Here is a 27,656-nt window from a genome sequence, read left to right as displayed (position 1 = left end):
ATTCCCCTTATGAGTAATGACCAACATCAAATATACATCGATTGTTCACGCTATAAGAGGCTAATTCATAGAGCTAAATTCATAGAATTTAGAATTGTCTTGCGTGTGATAGAAGATCGTGTTTGATAAATGACTATGTTAATTATTTGTACCGTTGTATATTTAGTTCAGTGCTAAAACTGGGGATTGTACAATTCTCTGAATTTGCATCCTTTGTCATTATTCCGACGAAAGTTCCAACAAAGATAGGAGAATGTCGCAGCATTTACGCTAACAAGATTCGCTATTTACTGAACAGTATATATACTATCTTCACAGCCTTATGTGTTAACGAGCTCGATTCTCATAAAAGATGCGGCCGTTTCTTGCTTATTCTTACTGCAGATAACTTGCCATTTTATTTCATTTATATACAAAAAAGTAATAAGATCTTTGCCATAGTTTTAATATTTTATATATTTTAATGCCTTCACCGTTCTTTTCAATGAATATTTTTTTATTTCTCCTTTAGAATGTATCCCTTCCTTATTAATAATTTATATAAAAAGTATTATATTCCTGCGCGTCTTTCGGAGTGAATTAAGGAGTTACTTCTCAGTGACTTCGTAACAAGCCAGGAATTTACGTCTCTGTTAATTCAACTGTTAATTAAATTCTGTCTTCTATATTAGAGTAAATATATATATCATATATTCTCCGTTATATATTACGTAAAATACACATATATGTATATACATATAATATCTTATATTCAGATGAGACACATGTTTATTTACAGCAACTTGGAATATATCTTTTAAATTTGCTCTCATTGTCATTATAGAAGCAGGTAATAGCTAATTTATAGGAACGCTTTGAATTTTCGTGAGATTTCACATTTGCATAAATTGCATATAACAAACAATTAAACTTTCATTATCAAATTTGTCATATTTGCATGTCAGAGCGGTTTCATTTTAGAGGAATGTTTTTAACATAAATTATAGTCATCATGAAACCGTCGTCACGGCACTGCGGTTTACGTGTTCTGAACATGTTTAAGTTACCACAAACCGCGCAAGGCATACAATGCGACGGAATATCACTTTATATATATTTTTTCTTATTTTTTAAGAATGTATTATTTTTTTAATAATCATTAAAAATATAACTTAATAATTATTTCGTCATTGCAGTTGTTACATATTATATTTTTTATGTCTTTATATATTATATCTCTTTCATTCGAAGTTTGCATGAGAAAGCAAACTATTCAATAAAATATATTTTACCTTACATTACATCTGTGTTAATCTTGATTAACTCTTGGAAAATTGCACAGGCATCTTTGCAACAAAGTAAAGTTGCTGAATATAAACTCGATTAATTAGAAACTTGGCTTTTCGTGTATGAAAATGCTATTTATGAACCAAAGCTCTCTTTCTCTCTCTCTTTCTCTTTCTCTTTTTCCCTCTCCTCTCTTTTTCTCTCTGTCTTTCTTAAAAACAACCACAATAATAAATTTCAAATTAGAATTCTGTCACTCTGAAATTAATTTTCTTTTTTATAAGCATATCCGAGAGATTGCGCTTGAACGGGTCTCGTTCTGCAATAGATCAATCACGATTCTATGTATTTATGAGCCAATAAAGTTTAAAAGTTATAAATTTTAACCAAAGTATGCTCAATTTTTTAAATCAAAATGTCTTCATGAATAAGATATAATGAATTACCCGTCAAAGAATTTGTGTGTGTGTGTGTGTGTGTGTCGCAGAAAATTATAAACTTAGGGAAAAAAGAAAAATTATGCAATGGTAACTATTATCAAAGATTAAAGATATCTTTTGATTCTGAAAAAGTATTTAATAAATTATTTGTACTTAAATTATGCCGAGAAGTAAATACTGATCACAAAATTAATTAATTGCCATTGTTAACTTTCTTTTATCGAAATCTTAAAATGAGCACAATAATCAACTCGAGAAACAAACTAGAAAGCGATAAAAATCTCGAAATAAATTGGAATAAATAGAAGTAACTTTTAACATTATTGCGCGTTAATCCATTAGTTGCAAATATAACAAGTCTATTGTACAAGATTTTACTATAAGTGAATCTGCTGCGAGAAATTGCGATCGATCCGCAGACGTAACAATATCAAATGAATTCTCTTTATATTGCGTATCGGCCTCGGTTCTTCGTTTCTCTACAAAAAGAATCTACATAGAAAAATAATGAAATTTTAATTCGAGTCTTTAAACACATTTGACAAATAATTTTTGCTTGATAAAAACAACGAATTTCATATTCAGAATGTAAAAAATTCTATTTATACCGATCGTATCATTTGCATTTGTTATTAGCATAGCCGGAGAAAATTATTTGTATGAAAATATGACTGAGTGCGCGCGATAAAATCACGCCGATAATTATAAATTTGAGATAATACGCAAACAAGCGTAACAATCTAAATGAGCAGTCTGCCTTCCATTCCACCGCGTATAATATTCTTATCAATGAAAACTTTCGGATTATTTTATAATTGCGCAATAATTATAAGTTCGCGTTATTTTAATCGACACATTGATTATAAAAATGTCTTTAATATTTCTTACGGAATTATTGGAAAATCCATCATAATATTTGTGTAACACTATAATTTAATTAGACAAATACACAAATACACATAGGGTTTTCATAAAAATTTTAACAAAAATAAAATATTATTTAATAATACACATCTCTAAAAACTATGTTGAAATAGAATCATTGTCAATTTTAAGATGTATATTATCTCAATTATATACTGTAGAATGAACTCAATGATGTTCTAATGATATTTAATCTTGATTACGATCTGATCGGACATTGGATTACGAATGTAATACAATATGCTAACAACCTCTTGTCGATTGTCGAATAATATCCATTTTCCAACAAGTATTATCAGTTTGTTTGATACGATGTACCAATTAGCGCGGCACTAATTAGAGATTATCATTTATCTAACGATGTACTAGTTAAGGAACTTGTTTATATTTATTGATAATAGTTCATGTTACAACAATATTTATTTCTATGTAGAACAAGATTTTAAAATATTTTATTTAATCATAAACTAAGCACGAAATATCATCTAAGTTCTAATAAAATAATGAAATATCTGTTTGATCAAACACACAAATCAAGCACGATCAAGCATCAAATAAATATGTGATATATTTACTAAAACTACAAAAATGGTCACATGTATTAAAAAAAGTTCATTTCTCAATAATAATTTTAATGGCAAGATTATTAATAAGAGAGCGCCAAATATATATGTATATAATACATGCAATTTAATATCTATACAAATTTAAATTTCAACGAGAGAAAGAATCAAATGCTGATGGTATAGTACGTCAGTTTCAAGGAAAATAAATTTTTCATTGAAACTGATTAATTAGTGCAGAAATTTTTAATATCTATAAATATAATAATAGATATATGTGTGGAGACACACATACAAACAAATATACATTATTCACATAACAACAAGAATATATATTATTATTCTTTCAGATTCTATTTTATGCAAACATCACACGCGTAAAATACATAATAACAAAAGCAATATAACTTGTATATTTCGTGCAAATGCGCCTTTCCTTAACGATTTACTTCGCGCGTTTTATTATTTATTTTTTATAATGCCTGTTGTATATAAAAATATTAATCGAAAATTTTCATTTCGTGTAAAAATTGAAGATAGATCAAAATTTTTAATCTATATTGAGAATTCTCAGCTAACAAGTTCTGTTCCTTCAAAAAACAGAAGTTTATACTCTGAAGAAAGTAATGTGGCAACTTTTTTTGTTAAAACTTAGTAGAGTCTCTATCAAGATCACAATCGAACTAATAGGACTTTAATACAAAACGAGCATCGAGAATATTTCGCTAGCTGGAGTGTGAGATTTCATCGATCGTTTTTCGAATTACTTGTTGCAAGAGGACGATTGTGCTCTGAGCCGCAGACTTCCTCTTTCGCTTCGTTACATCGAAATTGGACGAGTGTTCCCGTTTTATCGTCTACCGATCTACTTCTTCTTTCTTAGTTCATTTTTCAATGAACTGACAAAAAATGGCGTAAAAATATATAAGATAAAACTTATCTTTTTCAAACTGCAGAAATTAATAACTAAAAGACACTTTTTTGTGTGAAATTTATTTACTGAAGCAATACGTAGTCTCTCCATAAAATACCTATACTCTCTATTTGCCACAAATTACACTTTAAAAAAAATAAGAAAATACAAATATTTATGAAAAAGCTACTATGTAAAAAAACATTGTAATAATATATTAAAATTCGGGATATTTTTTATAATTATTTAAATTTAAATTTTATTTAAATTTGTTCTTCCTGCAAAAATATCATAAAGTTTGATAAATATCGAAAGTTGAATAAAAATTATTCATATTATTAAATATAATTCTTTCACACTTCACTATTAAAAATGTTTTACATTCAATAATATATATATTTTTCTTATCACGGAGCAAGAAAATGATGATAATATAAAGTAGATATATAAAATTTTGTTAAAATTAAAATCACAGACTTATCTCACAAATATGAAAGATTTTTCAAATAGTTATAAAAAATATGCTCGACAAATAATTGCCGTTTAAGTTTTCCGATTATTTCCAAATAACGTGGCTATTCGCGAAGAGCATTTCTGTTCACGATGTGTCGTTTACTCTTTATTATTGCTCGGATCAAATGAGTTTGTTGTTTATGATCGCGCAATAAGAGATAATCCTGTTCTTATTTTCCAGAACAAAAAGTGTCAATAACCATGTGTTAGTAAATTGATTTCTCGAGTGCAACCCCCGAATGATTCGATTTACAAAATCATTTATATATAATATTATTTCATAAATATTTTTTCATGCTAAATAGTATTGAACATTATAAGTATAAAGTATAAAACGAAAAGTTTATATAAAAGCTTTTATAATATTCCGAAATTAAACGTGTCTATTAATTGCAATAAATAAAATTGAATGTCAAACAATTCGGATATACGTCAAATTATTAATAAACGTCTGAGAATTATATATACATACATCTAATTCATAAAAAGAAATAATCTCCAGAATTATTCATAAATGCTATATATATCAATTCCTTATTCGGAATAACGATTTATATATTATATTTTCAGAAAAACGTTAATATTGTCATAAGCTTCACATTCAGCAAATAAAAATATCGGAAACTATACTTCAGATTAATTTCTGGGGCCAATATAGTTTATTTAGTGTAAGCCAACATACGTGCAAGATATACAGACTTGATAAATGAATTGTTTATCCAGCACGAAACGTGAGATGGTCAAGGAGGATCGGGCTGTTCATTGCGGAAATAGTCGCTCTTGAATTCCTGAGGAAAGGAAATGTGGGATATGCACAGCATGTTATACGGGACATGGGTATTGTACGCAAACTTGCGCGCATAACTGCAGGTGTTAATTAGCGAAACGCTTATTGTTTGATTTGACGCATTTCATCTCGTTTGCGAAAATAACACGATGTAGGCCGCAATAGATGAATTTCAGTATAATTTAAGCAACGTGAAAATAAAAATATAACACAACACGTTGGTACGAATCAATTATATGAACTAAATAATTAATAATTTTTTCACACGAAAATTTTCACGCATAACAAAGCAGACAAAAAGCGAAATTTACCCTCGATAGATTTCAAGATAATTCCCGTTATTATAAATTGGAAACTTGTTTGGCGATATTCATGGTTGTCGCCGATGTTGATTGTATCACAGCGACAGGGTAATTTCGCGCTGTGGTTTCATCCGTCTTACCAAACTGTGCAAATACGCCAGCTATATATCTACACACGGGATATATATTTAGGAAACGTTAGAATATATCATGCAGTGCCTCAGGAGTTTATGGACACGAATACGTTATTTATACGTAGGATATAATTTTAATAAATGGCATTATGCGAAACAATTTATTAACTCTACACTTTTAATTTGATAAGAAGTCTTATTCAAGTAAATAATCTTTACTTAATTTTGTCTGCGAAATATAAATCGATTTTTCGAGACGAATATATTAAGAAAAGATAATATATGAATTGCTTATTTAAAAATAAAGCAAATTTTATTTCCCAATTCTAAACATAATTATATTAATTTGTTTTTTATTTAATTTAATATACAATTTGACATTATCAAATCTAAATGTAAAATATCATATATTATAGTGGTTTGATTTCAGAAATGCTGTAGAAAAATAAGAAATAGAAGTTATTCACGATGTGTTGTGATATAAATTTTCTGTGAATGAGATATAACATCTGTTTTATGTATGATATATTATTGGATGCAATTTTTGCGTAATATTATATTGGATTATATACATATATGCAGGCAACACAAGTTCCACATTCCTTATATTTATATATTATTTATCTGTAACAGATATTTAAAATCTGTTATAAGTATTTTTTGTGCTTTAATAATTTAATAAATATTTTATAATATTTTGCATATATATTTAATAAAAGGTGCATGTATGCATACACATATACACACGCAAGCAATTGTTATAGAAATATATTCAATGTAATAATAAAATTTATCTATCTAGTTAACTAAAAGCTTTAAAATGTCTATAATCACGATGCAATATAATCGCTACGATAATTAAATGTGAAATTCTGAATTAAATGTATAATTACCATAAGTAACTATAATGATCGAGAATATAATAGAATTCGCGAAAGATGAGAAGCTACCGCGACGATTGTGTAAACGATATCGAGCAGCATCAGCATAAATGTTTCATTTAGCTTCCAAGGAAATTGCACGCTGTGGTTATCTTTACTAATCACTTCTAAATTGCGAGAGTAAAACGTGAAAGTCAAGAAGCCGCTCTACGTGCGATGCATAGTAATGACATCTTGACCCACGAAATTAACGCGCTACTACTACTACTGCTACACTACTCGGTCTCATTCTCTCGAATTTTTCGCGTACCATACCCTCAGCACGTTTCCCGACATTTTATTTTTCTCCCTAATTTCTCACTTCGACGCTTAAAATCAACGCCAACACATTTAATCTGCTTTCGCGTACTTTCATTCGTTTCTCGCTTCGTAATTTCTCGACCGGAAAAAAAAAGTTGCCAAGTTAAACGTATAATTCATTGCTGACATTTCGTTACATTTAGATGAAAGACACTTTAACTCAACAGAATTGTTATATCATGAATAAATATAATTGTAGCACTGCCCTTCTCTACTACCAGCTATAAACCTCACGATAGTTATAAACCTGAGCAGAATGGAATGGAGAAAAATCTTAAAGATAAAAGAAGAGAAAAGAAAAGAAAGCTAGCCTGCATTAATAATACAGATTTGCAAGCAAGAAATTTTGCTGTACTGCAAATAACATTAAAAAACGCGATGTATGAAAGAAAAAAATAATCGGTTGTGCAAAAAAATAAGTAAATAACTCCAAACATTCATCATTTTTTTTCTTAAGATTTCGAAGATTTGTAAAGAAGAAATTCAGACGTGCGATTGCATGACATAATTATATTTCATCCTGCGAATTCTTTGCAATTTCTTCGACATTTGTTATTTAAAGTGAATAGTTTGAAACGAAGATAGGACACAGTAATTACGCGCGCAATAATTTATCTTAGCAATCGGAATTTCCATTTTCATAAATTCAAAGAATTTGTCGTAATTTAAATTTTAAACAAATTACGCGTCTGTCTATTAACGTCGACCGAAGAAGTATCAGAGCGAGGAAGCATCGGATTTCGTAACACGTACTTTTATGCTAATTCGACTCGTTCCATTTCACTTCTTCAATAAAAATCTCGCTATAAAGCACAAGGTAATTTCAAGGTAACATCACCAACGCTCTTATGCATTCTCATTTCTCCTCACAATATGCGTCCGCGCGACACGAAAAAGTACTTCGATACAAGAGACAGAGAGAGAGAGAGAGAGAGATTTGTATTTTATTATATAATTGAGAGAGATCTCCCCCTTCAAAAACAGATGAAATTATTTATATTACTTATATTATTACAGTAGGTTCGCCTAAATTGAAACAACCGTGAGCTAAATTTGGGTGTGTTTGCAAAAATTAAATCAGATTCGATCGAGTCAAAAATATACTGCTCTTCAAAATATGCCTCTTAATTTGAGTAATCAAGGTTAATACAAATAATTTATTTTGAAGTTGAATAACATTAAATCGTAATAACAATTTTAGAGAATTATATATATATATATATATATATATATATATATAATTCTCTCCCCATTTTGAAATCCCGATATCTGTTCGTGCGAGAATGGATAGAGAGCTGCAATGTTATTCGATATTCCTCAACCATAGCTCGCGCGGTTTCCGACACCAAACGGCTGTCGTAATTTCAGTAATAGCCAATGAGCCGAAAATTAGGACGATCCGCCGAGTAGAAACGAGCGCGAATATTCACAGCGTTGACGATCGATTATCCGAAATAATCCGCACCGGAGTACATTTTCAGATAACGCAAATTAGTCGGCGAGCATCGTGATCGAATACGGAAATATCGAGATGACGAATACATCAACATATTTTTATGCAAGAATTATTTTCTATGTAAATATTTTTTAATATACAAGCATTATTGATACGCTATTACCATGCTATTTTTCTATACCGATTCGTTGTGTTTACATTGTATTCTTCTGTTTATAAATATTTATTTATTTTTATATAAATATATAATTGAAATATAATACACGGAAAACCGTTAACGATCTATATATAAACGATGATGCTTTTTAAACGTTACTTTGTAATGAGTTTGCCAATTACGGTGAGTGTAACGATAGATCAAGCGATCCATCAATTTGTAAGCTTTCACAGAGAGTTTCTACTTTAGGACACGACAGTTAACGAGTCTACCTATTTTTTCAATTGATAAAATACTTCAAGCGTAAAATACTCAAGTTAAAGAATATATAAAGTGAATGAAAAAAAACATTTATTTTAATCAATATCAAAGGCAACGTGACGCAATAATATATTGACAGAAAGATAAAACAGAATTAATATTGTATTAAGCACAAACCGTTGGAAATAGATTAATATTTATAATTTTAATTTAATTATAAATTTGTGTTTTTAAATATATTTGTAAAATTTTAAATATATATCCGTAATTTTTAAAATAATAAATTGCATTATTTACAAATAGATTAATTGAATTCTAAATAAAATACTGAATGAATCTGATATCATAAAAATAAATTATAAAACATTTTATATAACTATAGAATAAAAACTTATATTGAATTTCTATTTTCGATCTATAAAAAGATGAAAATTTGGGAATTTTTTCTTTATTATTATAAATTTAATTTTTATATATTTTATTTTATTTATTATAAATTATAAATTTTTTAATTTAAATTTTAATAATTTTTTTCTTATTGGTATAAATTTTTATTATTAATATTATTCGTTTTAACATTATTATATATATATAGTGTGCATATACAAAGTGTATCTACATCTTTGATCTTCAAATGCAAAATATGTGTAACAACAATGGATATACTTCGCATATATCCTCCGCATTGTTAAAATGTTTTCCTTATAGTATTCCAAGTTTATTCATCGGTTCGCGTAAACGTGGATATAAGAAAAATTTCTCCATTCTCGCATTGCGCCAGTTGGTCCGTGTATCGACCTCTCTCACTTCTCAAAACCATAATCTTGGCTGAAGGAAGAAACATGCATTATCATGTGCGCATATCCGCGAAAATAAGATCTCGTCTTTCACAATGTGCAAAGCAGGACGTATGAAGAGCTCAGAACAAGATGCGAGGCGCTTCCATTTTTACATTTTTCTGTTAGCTCCTTCTCCGCTCATCATTTCTTTATTTTCGTGGAATGCATAAGACTTCTGGCAAAAGGTAAATTTATTGTCATTGATTTGTTGGCGCGAGCGAAAAACGTTTCTATCGCAATTCTTCCGACGTCGCGTCTCAACGAGAGAAAGGTTGGAAAAAGGAAAACGAAAATTCTAAAAGGAGGAAAAATGCGAAACCTCTAAGAAGGAGTCGTTGTTCGACTTTCACCCTCTCGATATCCGCGACGCTGAACCTTTGGCAAACATTTGCACTGGCTATATATAGAAATAAGAGTGAATTTCGTTGGTAAACATTTCTCGGGCCACGTGTGTAAACGAGAAGCTAAAGAATGACGTTCTCCAAGTATAAAATCGTTAGGACGGCAGAATAATTTCTTATGCAGGCGACGACTGCCTGTCTGAAATTCTCCGACACCATTTTCACTCAATTACAAGCAACGTTCCTTGCATCGTAATTTAAACATTGAGTTTATACAAGAACTTTTATGAAAGAAAACTTTAAAGTAAAGCGATACAAAAAATCGAACTTCTTCCGCTGTATCTTTATTTGCATCCTGTGTGATAATCAACGGAACAATATAAAAATGCGGCGTGTTTTATGAGATATAAAATACTTGTAATACTATAAGACAAATATCTTAACATTGCAAGATATATCAGTATGAAAATTTATTTAAGCATACTATTATTTTAGTTTAGTGAAGAAAGTATTGTTTTCACATTGTGTGTGCTTTAAATTGTGCAGTAAATTTTAAATTACATTTTAAAACATAATGAGAGAGATTACACCCACTATTCAATACATAATTTTGGAAATTATTATAACATGAAGAACGAGCGATTCAACAGGTGTTATCCTGCGAAATTGTATGAAATAAAATTTAAGCGATAAAGAAAACAGAAACGAAAATATAACGAATTCTTTCGAAATCTCATGTTATAAAAATTTTATTAATTTTGGCACTGTTTCATTGTATAATACATGGCCGCTAACTAACAAAATACAATTTGCACGCACTAAATAAATTTTAATTTTTTTTAATTTTATATCAGACACGTGTAATCGGTCAAATGTATACGATTGTCGGTAAAAATTTTATAATTGGTTGGTTATAAGTATATACATAATTTATTTATATAAAATAGCACACATTTAATAAATAAAAAAGGATCTGTTCAATATATGTATATGACCAATGAACAAGATATTTAAATTATTTACACCACTTATTTTTGCATGTGCAAATTGTATTTGTATCGACCTGTGATATCTGTGGTATCCATTTCGTTCGCATTATATCGCTTCTTTTATTGATTCAACCTCTGCCTATTTGTGTCACACAAAACGAATTATTATTGTAAACTGGTTAATTGACCAATACACCCCATTCCATGTATATTCAATGACGAAAATATTAACGATCCGAACGAAACAACATCATTATTGCATTAACGCCAATTTACCTCCGCGTTTATTAGCAGCAAACTTTCATCTATAGAGCACGCTGATAGATGTATCATTAAGCTAATTAATGTGTTAATATTTCAAATATTACTTTTAAATCAATTACAAACGGGAACACCAATGATATGATATTATTGTATATTTCAGGTTCGATAAGCAACATAGACGGCGCAGAATATCACTGCAACAAAACTGTACGAAAGGTAATCAGTGGTGTCGTTGGTGCTGCGAGTTCAGTAACATCGATTCAGGTTGCCAATCTTCTACGATTATTTAGGATTCCGCAAGTAAGTACATATTTGAATCTAATTTTCGTAGTACAAAAAATATTTTAATAACTCAATTATATATATCAAAAATATCTTAATGATTCAATTACAAAAAATATTCTGTGAAAATTATTATTTCTCTTTCTCTCTCTCTCTCTTTTTTTTTGCTTAAGAAAAAGTGTTTACGGTGACATTTAATGTTTGCCGTATCCATATGTATGTATACTTTTTCATTCAATAATAAAAAAGTAAAAAAAGTAAAAAAAAAAATGAAAGTAAGATTTATTATTTGTGTAAAAATTTTACTTATAAATATTTTATATGTCATAAATATAGAGAAAAAATATATATAGAGTTATGTAAAATAATCTATGTTTATCTATGTAAAACTAAATAAAAAACACGAGAGAGATCTTGCTTTATTAGAAAAATGATAAAATAGCATGATTATTAAAGCGAGCATAAGATGTGATAAGCATGAAGAGAGTTCCACATATATTTTTCACATGTTTTAGTACCACAAAAATTCAGAGCTAAGCAATACTTATCGTGCCTTTAAAGGTTTGCAAAATAAAAATGTCAGGTGGCAACAAACCGTGAAGATTTCATTCTTGACGCAAGTTTACGGAACTCGCGGTTTAAAATCTTCGTACCGTGAAATCACCTCATTCAACGCTACTTGCTTATAAGCCATTCGAATCTCCTAGCCCGTTATAGCTCTCAGCGGTCTATTAGTTGAGGTTTAAGGGGTGCTATTGTAACGCGTTATCCGTCCAACCGCTAGAATGCCGTATTGCCTATTAAACTTTTATTAACTTTCTGTTATTTATATATTTGCCGATATTTGCCGACGATCATCGACCAAAGTGAAACTAGAATCTTAATAATATTGTCTATAATTTGATAATATCAATTTATAATTTCCTGCAAGATGGATATGAGTGCAAAATTAAATTTAACAATTATTTTCCAATATAACCCGAGAGAATAACAATTTTTCACTATAATTCTATATAAATGTGTATTTAAATGCCAAATGTCAAAAAACATTTGTTTATAATACAATACATTATGCGCTAATAATGCAATTAGAAATTAATGTGTCATTTATATCTCTTTCTCACTATGCACAGATTTGTCTAATATCGATACATACATGCTCACTACATAGTAACTAGAGAACAAACTTCAACTTGCTAATTATTAAATAAGATACTCGAATTGCAAGATTCTATAGATAACAACTTTAATAATAGTTCTAGTGTGTTCCTTCACTCAATAGTCGTTCTTGGTATGCGAGTTTACGAGATTAATCTATTTATACTATCCACATTGTGAGGATCTCATTTTACAATGTTGAGTTTCTCAACGTAATAGATATAGCAGAGGTCAAACTTTGATAATATGTGTATTTATATGCAAAGTTATGAAGATTGCATCAAGAAAAGATCAAAATATAGCGATTTAGTTATAATGAGATGATAATGATCTTTAGCCCTCGAGCGAGATTGATACGTGATAACAAAATTAATTATTTATTCTTATTGAAAAGAAAAGGCGTACGCACACTTTACATACACATGCTGCAAGTTTTTTTCAAATATTTTACTCATTAAAGTCTTTGATGCTTTAAAAACCAAATCAGAGGCGTGTTAATTGAAACGTTGAAACAGTCGCACGAAAAGCGATGTATAACTTATACGCAGAGAATTTTTTTCTTTCGCGTGAGTTATAAGTGTCTAAAGCAAGGAGTGATTCCTTGGCAAAACCTCAGCTGTCGTCGATTCATGCCTCTGAAAATCCACCGCGGCGGAGTTTGAAAGAGATTTCGCGAGGATTTCAGGGAAAGACGTGAAAGGATCAGGCAGAATATAAGTCTAGGGAAACGGCAACGGATTTAATTTAGTTCATCATTTCTGCGGTGGGAATCTCTATCTATTTCTATAGTTCAACGCGGGGATTTGCGAAACAAACACGCAACATCACGATCCGCCTTCATACAGCTATTGGAAACTGAAACGACTTTCTGAAGTACATTTAAATTGCAATTTGTATAAAAAATAAAGTAACATCGGATGTTATCAAACAGATTTCAAATTCTAATTTTAAAATAATATAAAATGTAAATCTTAATAGATATACAATAAACGTGCAGAATTAAATATTATAGACAAATATGCACAAAATATTTTCTTTTTTTTATAATTATCTAAATTTAATGTTTTTTTTATCATTAAAAAAGAGAGAAAGAAAAAGAGAGATTGCATTAATCAGTTCAAAGAGTTCATTATGTATTAAAGAGTACTGTAATTATATTATATATTATTTAAATAATATATAATTTTTAAATATGTTATACATATATAATTAAATATGTTATATATCAAATATGTATTTTATATATGTATACATATATACACTAGCGGATCCTGACGTCGATAATGGGGGGGGGGGGGTTTGCAAAATTATTTTATTTAATATTTTTGGTTTCATGATTAGCTTTTATTCCAGGATCAACGACGTCGATAGCTCTTTAATGTTTGTTTTTCTTTATATTTTTTAAACAAATTCAGCAAAACTGTTTCTTTTAATTTGCAAGGGGGGGTTAGCCCCCCCCCCCCCCCCCAAGGATCTGCTAGTGTATATATATATATATATATATATATATTATATAGATATAAAGAATTTCGCCTAATTATTTTCGTGCAACGAAAATATCTCATTATTTCGTCTTATGTCTGACTTAATCTAAACTTAACTCCTTGAATGCGTAATGAGTATAATTTACAATGTATCTTGTACATACATATTGTATATATTATATAGATATAAAGAATTTCGCCTAATTATTTTCGTGCAACGAAATTATCTCATCATTTCGTCCTATGTCTGACTTAATCTAAACTTAACTCCTTGAATGCGTAATGAGTATAATTTACAGTGTATCTTATACTTTTATATATATATATATATATAATATATATATAATATATATATAAAATATATATATAAAATATATATATATAAAAGTATAAGATACATTGTAAATTATACTCATTACGCATTCAAGGAGTTAAGTTTAGATTAAGTCAGACATAGGATGAAATGATGAGATAATTTCATACACGAAAATAATTAGGCGAAATTCTTTATATATATATATATATATATATATATATAATATATACAATATGTATGTATAAGATACACTGTAAATTATACTCATTACGCATTCAAGGAGTTAAGTTTAGATTAAGTCAGACATATGACGAAATGATGAGATAATTTCGTTGCACGAAAATAATTAGGCGAAATTCTTTATATCTATATAATATATACAATATGTATGTATAAGATACACTGTAAATTATACTCATTACGCATTCAAGGAGTTAAGAATAGATTAAGTCAGACATAGGATGAAATGATAAGATAATTTCATGCACGAAAATAATAAGGCGAAATTCTTTATATATATATAATATATATATATACAATATGTATGTATAAGATACACTGTAAATTATACTCATTACGCATTCAAGGAATTAAGTATAGATTAAGTCAGACATAGGACGAAATGATGAGATAATTTTGTTGTACGAAAATAATTAGGCGAAATTCTTTGTATCTATATAATATATATTATATAGATATATTATATATAGATATAAAGAATTTCGCCTAATTATTTTCGTGCAATGAAATTATCTCATCATTTCGTCCTATGTCTGACTTAATCTATATTTAACTCCTTGAATGCGTAATGAGTATAATTTACAGTGTATCTTATATTTATATATATACACTAGCGGATCTCCTGACGTCGATAGCTCTTTAATGTTTGTTTTTCTTTATTTATATTTTTTAAACAAATTCAGCAAAACTGTTTCTTTTAATTTGCAAGGGGGGGAGGGTTTAACCCCCCCCCCCCCCGGATCCGCCAGTGCATATATATATATAAAATGTTTCGGAAATAAATATTTTAACACAGTTAAGAATACTATTTAACAGACGCAAAAGGTCAAATAGAACTTTGAATACATCTCGCGATATTACTAAGATAGTCAAATAATAGAGTTCTCATAATCTTGAAACTTGTGTTATTTAAATGCAAATTTATATAATTTAACAAAATTTAACAAAACTTCTTACTAGAAATTTTAACAAACTAAATCTGATGGTGCACCGATATTCATTTTTTAAATTTATTTATCGAGATTGTTAACAACAGTTTCAAAAATCTTCTCATATTCGCTATATTACAAGATAGTTTCTTCCACTCCTGCCTGTTCCGTCGCAGCTGTTAAACTCAGTCTCGTGAAACTTGTCGCGACTACGTTGCGTTAAACTAGGAAACTGTTCGAGAATGTATGTGACGTGAACCGAGATCGCTTTTTACTCATGACGTAGTATTCCGAAAAAAGTGGCAAACTTTTATGAATTTTTCGACCTAGCCAATTTCATACTTTTGCTTAAAGGCACAGAATTGACGTAGGAAGCATATCCTTGCAAAACATTTAAGTGCTCACCATTACTTTCTTGAAAAAAGTGAAATTTCTAATATAAACTTGTCTCAAACCGATTATTCACGGTTATACATATATTATGGCAAACACAAGATAACACAGATTGTTGAGTCAAAGTGTAGTTTGAATTAAATAGCGGATATTTATAATATCAATTTCTCTAGCTTATAATTTATTATATAATCTGATCGTATAATTTGATCGAAAAAATGTTATTATATATTAATCCATTTTAATATTTCAAACTCGAATATTAAAAATAGCTGTTGCATGAAGTAACATTTCGGTATCGTCTGACAATAGCTCTATTTTGACCGAAAAAAGACAAGTATCACTTATTATTTCATAAATTTAGCACATTTTTCTCTCATGCAAGCCAGCAATTTAGTTTATCCATATTCATAATGCTTCTACAAGATCGAAAAGCGTTCGATCTTCATCACTTTCGCAGCGATTCTGGTGGCAAGGTCGGATTAAAGTCGACCTCTTCTCCAAAATGACAGAAAACACGTTTCTATCATTAAGAACTTTATCTTCACAAGAATGACATTTCATCGTTTAAGGATAATCAATCTTACAACTCTAATACGTCATAACGTTTCTACTAAATGTTGTAAAATTCACATTTTAGTCCCGAGACAATTCTGAAATTTCTCTCGAAAATATTATATATACCTCGACCCAAGATAAATTTTGTATCTGTAGTAACACAACAAAAAGTTGAAAAAAAAATTAATACAATGTGCTATTCGCGACACTACGTTCTCGCGCGTGACATAAAGGATGTATTTCCATATTAGTAGCGTATTTCGCAGCATTTCGCAACACGGAAGGTGCATTATTCATCGCATTAAACGTAACTTACATCGACACAGTATCGTTGCTCGCGTCGCGTTTATGCGCGCTCTAAAGTGGCTGCAGACGACCGCTTAGCTAAACGATTTCTCCGCAACTTGTCAGCACGATGACGTACGATCGACATAGAAACATAGGTATAACACCTCGCATAAGCACTATATACGGAAAGTGCATACGCGTCAAAGGGAGCTTCGCTATTCGTGTCAATCAGTATCCGCGTGCATACGCATATGTATACGTGTCGCGGTATGATCGACAAGCGAACACGAATCGGCTCACAGGATTCAATAACACACGCGTACAAAGATTCGAGCTGGCAATCTAAATAACATTGTCGACATGTCTAAATTATTGCGTATATCAAGAATTTTCGTTAATAGAAATAGAAGCAAAGAGCTAAAAGTAGAAGAAAAAAGAAAAATAATTCATATATATAATTTCAAAAATTATGATACTTTAGAAAGAAGTATTAAATTATAATTTTCGATACGTGTATATTTTTAATTATTAATGAAGAAGAAACTTGTATACGGGGACAACAATCTGCTCTTTAATCGATTGGAATCCGCGTTACAACAGCCATTCCTTGTTAATTATTACTGTTCAATTGAAGTACAATATAGCTTTAATCGCATCAAATACAACGTCGTCATAAATTTTAGTCACGTTTTCATGAAATCGAATTAGTTGGAAAGAAAACGCTCAGCAGCAATTTCTGTAAGTGGTTCTCCGTCGCTAGGACTGTTGAAGCTCGTAGGATTACGATCGAGATTCAAGACGTAAGCCGCGCGACGCGACGCAAGCTCAAGTCACGTGAACTAAATAAATGAAATCGCATCTCGTCAGGAACCTACATCGCTCATACAAAATTTCCTCCACTTGGAAATATGCTGTCGACGTCGCAGCTTTGAAATTTGAATAATGATTGATAACCGTTCTTCCGCCACTTCTCGATCATCGGCACACTTTTGGCCAAGAAATAGGATAAAGAATGCTAAACTTCAAGAGTAAAAATTACTTCGCGTAGAAATAAAAAAGATAAAAAGAATATTCATTTTTACGCGCCTGCCACATCGCATCATCTCGAGATAATCTTCGTAGAAAGTAATTGGGGATTCAATTTATGAAGACTTTGCAAGAATGCGATTTACGTTATCCTATTAAAAGTACATTTATAATCGTTCGTCAAATTTTTTAATTAAGTCGGACTTTACAACTTCGGTCGTCGCACATTAGCATTTTTATCGTTACTCAATCCATCGCTGAATATTTTATGAGATTTACGATAAATAATCGCTGAAAAGCGTTTATTTTCTTTAATGTCGTCGTGATATATTTAAAATTTTGTCGTATAATGTAAAATAATTTATTACGTGACGCATAAAATGCAGATAATTAGTTTCAAAATGTATTAGATTTTTAGACACGTTTAATTACGATACGACTAATTGGAAAATTGGCAGAAATAAACAAAAAAATTATCCATTTATGTCGAGATATAATTTAATATAAAATGTAATTGTATATGTGCGGTTAAAGGAAATGATTTTCGAATTATCAACACTGATGTATCAAGCATATCGAATCCTCTTTACGAGGATTTAATATTGTTATAAATTATAAAGTATTGGTGAATATATCGAATAATTCGAGAGAATGTGTTCTCTTATCCCATTTTATCGGCGTAGCAAATAGGACTTGCAATTTCGCGCGGTTTGGGCGCAGCCGGTTCATTTCAATTAACGATAACATCGTTTTCTAGATTCTACAAAAGAACTAGCTACAACGATACGAGCCTCAGAAATGATCATAGTAAAAAATGCAAACATTCCGACAGAATTTTACGTTAGTATCACGTAATCCTCAATTAACTCGCGAGTAACAGTAAAACACAAATGACACGGGAATACACATTATATTTGATACACTCGTCTACATTTTCAATGTGCGTGAAATTATGCGAAAAAAATACTATAGCGTGTACAATTAAATTCTTTGTATCGACGCTAAAGTTTTGATTAAATACAATCATTTTTCAATGTACTACAATCTAATCATCTGTAAACAATGCAAATATAATTGTCGCATTTCCATGTAATACATTTTGATAAAAGATATATAGGGGTATATGTATATGTATATCGATAATGTTAATTAAAATATTTATCAAAATATTCATTTCTTTTTACCGCGACGTGAGATTGACGATTTTCATAGTTTTTCTGACATCTTTCAAAATGTTATTAAATTTAAAACTTTCCGTCGACTTTTACGTCGCTGATAAAAAAAATAATAATTTTAAAGTTTCAAATTTTGCACATATAGTTAGTGTCGGAACTTTTCACTCTCTACTCGCAAAAACATTCTACCTAAATCTCTTCTTCATCTCGGTATTTTCATCTCAACGTATAGAGAGCAAAAGAAATGCAGACGCTATATAATCAATCGATCAAACCTAACGAGCGGATCGAGTCCGCGGCTTTAATTTTCCATCGAAGCTTGATACACATATGATTGGACAAGCGAGTTTTCATAGAGGCGCCAGTAGCCACTCCGAATTTAACAAATCGTGATAAATATATTCGCCATGGCATGCACCAACCGCGATATATGATAGGACGTGCATTGTTCCGAAGAAAAATAGCGTTGGTACCCCCGTGGCGTGAGATAACGCCGCCTCGTTTCTCACTACATAAACTCATCCGATGCGTACCATCGACGTCGCTACCGCAGATCGAACATATTGAAAAAAAAATCTCGTTTCTAGCTAAGACAAATCGAACGACGATCGAGGGCAAGCAAAACCGTCGAGAGTTTTATTATAGAATATAAAAAAAATCCTTCAGGGTAAAGATAAATTACGATAAAAAATTGAATCGAGCCATTCGATATTCAACGAGTCACAAAATGCGAAAGCATGCAATTTCACTACTAAAATAATAATTTTATAATCGAAACGTCAATGAAAAGTTTGCCAGTTTGATAATCATAAGAGCGATAATAGTATATCTTCGTCAAAGTTCTCTAACGCGACTGTATCAGTAAGTCGATCTCGAAGAAGTCACCTTGTGCCTACACGATGAAAAGATAATTAATCATTCACGGTGCCACATGCGGCTACCCTAAAATCAGCTTTTCTTCGATAAGCGTCACCACAGAGCAGAAAATGTAGAATATTGTATGGAAACACACGGAGGGGAGAACTTGGTCCATATATAAATGACAAACTGATGGTAAAACTTCTTACGGAATGTTATGGTGAAATGCATGATTTAGACAAATGATGTCCTTTGCGTACAACCATCATCGTTTCTCGAATGCTTTGAGAGATTAAATTTATACTCTTGTTACTCCATAAATCTTCAAACTCATGAGTAAGTCATTTTGAATAATTTCCAAGTACTAGACTGTCAAACAGCTAGATATGATTTGATTTTACTGTTCCTTAAATATCTTACATTATTAGATCCTTTAAACTTCGTTCTTTAAGAATTCACGATTCTGTGAAACTTTGATTTTCGAATCTTTCGATCTGTAGTTGCTTAAGCCTTTGGATTATGTGATCTTTTAGTCTTTGAGCTCTTACATTGTTGAATTCTTGAATCCTTGAAGCTTCGTAACAATGGGTCTTTCATTACTTATATCTCTCTCGATCTTTGACGCTATATCTTCTTGCGCTTGAATACTAAGGTACTTGTATATTGCATTTTTGAAATGCTTTAAAAGTAGAAAGAAATTTTGTGTCGTTATATGGCGTCAAAGCTTTGAGACAATCTCGTACGAATCGCTTTAAAGGACCGTAAAACAATATAAATTAATTATCTTTACATCATTCGTCGCTCCCAAGGTACACTCTTTTCTTTCGAGATAAATACAGAAGTTTATGTGTGATTCTCTAATAGACATTAAATTACACGCTTTTACTCTCTCGGTCCATTTCAGAAACGTCGACCACTTCCAGGGGGATTCGAGTTTACTCGTACTTCGCTTTTAGCCAGATGCAGTCACTCGCTCGCAATTAGAAATGGGATTATCCAATACCAACGCAAACATATCCATATTCTATAATGTCGTACGCGACGCAATAAAAAGCTCAGTATCGTTTTTCGATAAGCAAAATCAAAGACCAATATTAGAAAAAATACTTTTCGAAGTTTTAATATTTCGGAGAAGATTTAGAAATAAAAATGAAGATGGAAATGACGATAAAAGCTTCCCAAAAGTTTTATAATTCGGAATACTTTGAACTGTTGACACATATAGCAATTATGTTGTAGAATTACGTTAGAATATCGTACGAAAAGAAAAAATCTTGTACAAGTTATTTATACAGTACATGCACAAGTCTTATAGAACATTTTTTACTTCTTATGTTTCTAAGATTTGTTGTAATTTCCATATTTATTACAACAATACTAATAATTTACTTTCGTTTTCTTTGTTCTTTTTATTACAGTATATAAGAAATAATGCAAAAATTCTTCTGCATACAAATAAGCATAAGTCTAGAAAACAGATTCAGAGAAGTTTTATGATTCAGAGATAGTGTTCTACAGATGATTATCTTTTATTACGATTGGTACTACGATAATTAAGTGTATAGAGCCAACATTATAAAGATCGTCTAACAATTTCCTTATATGTATGAATAATTTAAAATAGAAATTCGTCTATTGTTGTAGGTCTCCTTTTTTTCAACAAGTCCAGAGCTTTCCAACAAGCAACGCTTCGAATACTTTACGCGTACCATACCTAGCGATCACTATCAAGTCAAAGCGATGGTCGATATTGTATTGACGATGGGCTGGAGTTATGTCTCCATCATTTACGAAGAGAGCAACTACGGTATAAAGGTACGTATTCGATCGTAATGTTCTGTTTTAAATTCATGGACAGTATTTGATTACAAAATTTGCGCAAAACATATTGCATACATCATTATTATATTTTCTGAATTATGTGTATACACACAATATGTGAAAAAACATATTTTTGATCTATTCTTATTTTATTATCTTTCCATTTAACTGATATTTCGAAAGCTCGCGGTAATATTTTTCCTACATGTGATATATTGTGAATTTTTTCTCGTTGAAAATTTTATGCAGTCAAATATGCAAATAATTTTTATATATTGTAAATTATATTTTACTCACGCATAATATATTACTTTAGTCCAACATTATTACTACAACGCCATTTTCGCAAAGCTTTTAAGCTAAATTAAATATTCATACATAAAATATAGTAGTGTATAAATGCTAAATAAATTAATGTAAAATTGCAATAAAGTTTCTTCATGACTTTGTACAGACATTATGTAAATAATAAAATTAAAAATAACACAACTAGGTATTTATATAACAATATTATTATCTTTTAATAAATTAATAATATGTAAGAATTTTATTATAAAGTATTTTATTATAAAGTTAAACCTTAATGTAAATTCAATACGATTGTTTCAAGATCATATTCTCTTTAGAAGATCTTATGAATAATGCTCGTAACACAATTATTATGTTTTAATAAATTGGAAAAGAATTTTATTATAAAACATTTTATTAAAGTTAAACCTTAATGTAAATTCGATACGATTGTTTCAAAATCATATATATATATATATATATATATTCTCTTTAAAAACAGACCTTATAAATAATACTCGTAACATAATATAACATTAAACTAATAGAGAGAAATAAATGCATTTAATGATAATAATTAGATATTCAAAAATTCGAGTAATTATAATGATTTTTATAAAGTAATTTTTAATTTTGTATAAAAGTATCAGATATCAATGATATATTCGTTACATAACAATATAATATAAGAATTATGTGATAAATGTTTTACGAGCAACATATTAATTTGAAAGTTGTCCGATCTAAATAGATCTTCATATGACTGCAGTCTGACAGACAAATAAATCGTAATATTTTCAGAGGATAAACACGAAAAAATGAGAATGAATGGAAAGTGAAATAAAACTTTATTTGCCGACGTGATCTATTATAATAATTCACAATATCGCGCATATGTGATTTCGATCTCTTAAACTTCACATCGCGATCTCTGCTCATGCAAAATATGTAAATATTTAGCATTACGCGAAAATCACAGTGCTTCTTATTTGCTCGGCACCCGTGACAAATAAGAAAGAAGAAATCGCGAGATTCATCTCTTTTTTCTCATAAGAGCATTTACATTCCAGCTTTTCACTACAAAGATCTCTCTTTCTTCTTCAAGAATCTCTCTTTTTTTTGTTAGATTATTACATGAAAATTTAACATATATGTCGATTATACGCTAGTTGCTCGCTATTAAGATGTTTAGCTTTATAATAAACTTCAAGTTGTTTCATCTCATCTAATGTCGGGCAACTAAAGAGCAATATGAATTTAATGGAGCATTAAATTATGGAGGATGCTAGTTAAAAAGCTTTTTTATGAGTAAGTATTTTGAACTGTAAACTCTGTTATAAATTTATATAATCATCAATAAAAGCCAGTTTCTTATTACGTTATTAAAGAAAATATATATTTGCGTGTTTTGCTAACACTTAATTTAATCTTGGAAATATCAACAATTTGCTCAAAATATTGATATTACTATATTCTGAATGATGTGACGGAATCATTATTAATGATTGTCATCTCTAATTATTAAATTTCTCATTCACATTCAACCGTGCATGTGATATCTGCATCTAAATACTCTGTAGTGTATCTAATCCATATATCTAATTCATATGATTTTTTCATATGACTGTATTTAATATATACACAGCCCTATATATATATATGTATATATATATATACATATATGCATTGAAAAAATAAAAATAATTCCATCGAAAAAATAATATAAAAAAAGTCGAATTTATTTAATTATATCAGACAAATAAATATGTTGTTTGTTTTTGGTAATCTTTTAATGTAACGTAGAAAAAGGGAGAGAAAGAAAAAGATTCTCCACAAGTTAATCCCCGTGCGAAGGAAACAATCGCGCAAATTATGCCAGAAAGAAGACGCAAAAGCAATCCCTTTCCACTCCCCTCAAAAAAAGAAAAAAAAAAAAGAAAAAAAATAAAAAAAATAAAAAAAAAGAGAGAGAGAAAATTGCAGCAACGAGTTTAGGTGAAGAAGAATTATAGCTGAAAAAAAAATATCCCTTATACTGAGGCAGCGCTCAGCTTAGCTATATGATAACAATAAATGTCGGGTTAATATAAAAGAACGCTACTTAGCAGGATATACGTAGTTGCTCATCCGTTTTCGACTTGGAAACTAACGCGCTTAAGATGTAAGAATGTAATTGAGAAATATATCAAAATAACGTCCCATAACGGGAAACAATAACTGACAACATTTGTAGCTTTTATTGCGAGAATGCATCTTCAATCGATTGCGCTCCCGTTATGAAAGATGCATAAATGTCTTTTCCGTGACACTTTATTGCAAAATATTGTCCGTAATATATGTGTATATCTTATACATAATACATAAGAAGTGCACGTATATGTATTCTTTTTTATTATATCTATAATGAATTCATTCTCAGCATTTATCTGCGATCAATTAGAAAATTAATATGAAAATAATCCTATGGTAACTTGGATCATAACATTTTTCGTAAACGTATTGAGAAAAAAAACGTAGTTTTATTACTCAATACGTTACGAATATCAAAAAGAAAATATTACGAACAAATTGTGCGTATACATTCAGAGAATACTTTAAGAAAAATTCAACTATCTTTATAATTGCATAACAGAGGCACGAAATTCGTTTGATAGAGAGATATTAATATCCAGATAACCATTTATAAAAAAAAATCTAAGGTATTTACAATTGTATTTCTACAACGAAACAAAAAATCTACGTTACATTATAAATAAAAAAATTCGAGGTATTCGAGAATTATTACAAATCGTTATAAAAAAAGTAAAGAAAATTTTGATATTCAATCTAAAAGTATAATACTTGTGCAGTTTTTTATGACAAAAATTTTAACAATATCGAGCTAAGTTAATACGCCAACATTTCGCATGGCCTTCTTGGATCTCATTTCTATTCAGGACACAATTACACCGAAAATCGAAACCGATATATATGTGCATCAAAGAAACGTGGATTATGGAAGAGCAGAACAAATAATTTTCGGAGAAATGTGGCGATTTGAAAGAAAATAAAGATGTTAAATATAAGCAATAAGCATAGTGCTCGTTATGCTATGTCGTTATGATGTAATCAGTTGTAAACACTTGAATAGCATATGTAACATCACACGATACATATAAACATGTGACAAGACAGTAGCTCATCCATATATGAAGTATCTTTTTAATTTTAATTCATTATAAAATAACGCTCCATCATTTTAATTATATATATGTTCGTTAAGCACAAATTACAAAATACGGTGAAAAACATTCGTTTCAAAACAAGCGAGAAATTTAACAACCGTGGGAAGTAATACGATAGCACGCAATAGTGGGCGTGAAATTTATGCGATCGTTGCCCAATTAATCACACAATTGTCACATTTGCGAGCAAGATCGATATGCCTGCATTAAATTTCGTGAGCATACATACGCGACACGTACTAATGACGCAATCGTATTTAGAAGGTGCACCAAATGGCATTTCAATCTATTAATATATCTTTCGTATTCTCTTAAATAGTGTATTAAATAGTTAATCTGTGTATTATTACTTGATAAGCAGTGATTTCAATTATAAGTATAGCATTACAAACAGTGAAATCTCATTGAGAATTTGTTAATAGTAGTGTGGCTGATTTTTTAAAATCTTACTGCCACATATAGTAAAATATAAGACGAAGAAGCAAAGTATGAATGTTTTCATTGATAATCAGTGAGTATTTCACTGTTTCTGAAATCTTGTTATTGCTTTAATCCGTGTTTTTTTACTGTCAATGTAAAAGAGTAAAGTCATAATAAGCGCTGGCGACACAATCAGAAAAAAAAACACATTATAACACGTTATCCAGCAGATCAGAGTTTCGCTGCTACCTATCATATGTGAGTACTGATTATCCCTGCGCGTGAATTTTTGATGGAATTTATAATACTATATTCCGCTCTTCGAAAGAGAACAAGAAAAAAATACACAGAACATTACGTTTTGTTACGTTATTTAGGTTCCTTTATGTATGACGATCAATCTTGCATGGTTCGCGATTATCGATGTTATCGGTACGCCGGAAATTAGGGAATTAGAGAATTGCAGATTAGTTCGGATGAATGCCGGATGCAGTTTCGTTTGCACGTAGAATATCCTAAAAAGTCTCCAGAACAATTCTGCAGTATTTTTGCGCATCGAAAAAGCTAAATTATTCCTAAAGCGTGCTTGCATGCGAGTTATAAAAACTTGAAATGCGAAATTTTAAATAAAATAAAGAAAATATTTCGATATTTAATATAAAAAAGGTTTGATATATATTCTAGAAGGAATGTGTTTGTGAGAAACACACTTTGTTCACTTCACAGATAAAATTTCAATACTACGTGAATGGTGAGTAAAACGTTTCCACTCTCTACAAATTCTTTGATTAATTTGCTCATATACTATGCGTGCTATATACGCAATGTGTGTTTTGTAAAAAATATAATGAAATATATAACGACGTACACAAAATTCGCGAAATAAAATAACCGTAAATATATATAAAGAATGAAGATATATACCGAAAAGTTCAAAATACAAAAAGATCTTTAGCCTGATAAATATTTAAAAGGTGCGAAAAATCCGTACAGCTTTTCGCTAAACTTTCGTCTCTCCTATTCTCTCGAGATATCGCGCTTATCTTTTTGACGATCCCTCTCGTACCTTAAGGTTTTCATTTATGGGAACATCTTTCATACACACATACATACTTTTCCACATTTTTAAGTCAACAATGGACTTGATTTATATCAAATTATTTCTTCTTATACTTTGTTCGCATTTAAAAAAACCGGAAAATTCAGCTTTCTCACAAACAATGAGTTTAAATCCTTTTGCACAGTACAAAACATTACTTCCAACTCGCGATGTCATAAATGTAATGGTGGAGCTAGTATATAAGTGAATTTGATAAATGTTCAACAAGACACGTAAATGATTCGAGAATTCTCGGTTTCGCGGAGCCTCTGAATAATGGGACGTCTTGTAATGCTATGAGATTGGCATTTACGTACGCAGCCAAATTCAATTCTCGAGCGTGCCGAAACAAGGGTTAGCATTATGATGTCCAACAACGATAACCTATAATAATGAAGAAAGGACCTCGCTTTGCATATATAATACGTAGGAACTTGAAAGCCGTTCTCTTCAGCTAGGTGATTTAACTAATAATTTATCGCGACTCGTCAAACAATGAACGGAGCAACTGAGAGTCATACTGGATTTCGGTATCAAATTCAATATAAATCTTGCTTTTATAACAAATATTTTATTATTGTTATTTTAAAAGATAAATAATATAATAGAAGATGAAAAACACATATTTAATATTGACTTTAGTATCTTTAATATTTTTCAAAAAATAAAGTGCTCATGGAATGAAATAAGAATATTATGTTTATATT

The 27,656-nt window shown here is 30.0% G+C and overlaps 2 protein-coding genes across 6 annotated transcripts in view; one reads left to right on the top strand and one right to left on the bottom strand.

Annotated features, from left to right (window-relative positions):
- Nucleotides 1–27,656, bottom strand: part of Csn7 (COP9 signalosome subunit 7) — an 87,030-nt gene that overhangs the window by 42,237 nt on the left and 17,137 nt on the right. The gene's annotated exons all lie outside the window — the stretch shown is intronic.
- Nucleotides 1–27,656, top strand: part of Glurb (metabotropic glutamate receptor B) — a 157,009-nt gene that overhangs the window by 118,491 nt on the left and 10,862 nt on the right. For both annotated transcript variants that reach the window (XM_083044249.1, XM_083044250.1), the window contains exons 4-5: nucleotides 11,551–11,690; nucleotides 21,742–21,912. In XM_083044249.1, the coding sequence (XP_082900375.1) occupies nucleotides 11,551–11,690; nucleotides 21,742–21,912 (311 nt within the window). The remainder of the gene's footprint in view (nucleotides 1–11,550; nucleotides 11,691–21,741; nucleotides 21,913–27,656) is intronic.

This window comes from Prenolepis imparis, unplaced genomic scaffold (assembly GCF_030444845.1).
Source record: "Prenolepis imparis isolate NDT839.2.m4 unplaced genomic scaffold, iyPreImpa1.0 SCAF_8, whole genome shotgun sequence".
NCBI lineage: Eukaryota > Metazoa > Arthropoda > Insecta > Hymenoptera > Formicidae > Prenolepis > Prenolepis imparis.
This window is presented reverse-complemented; position numbering and strand designations above follow the sequence as displayed.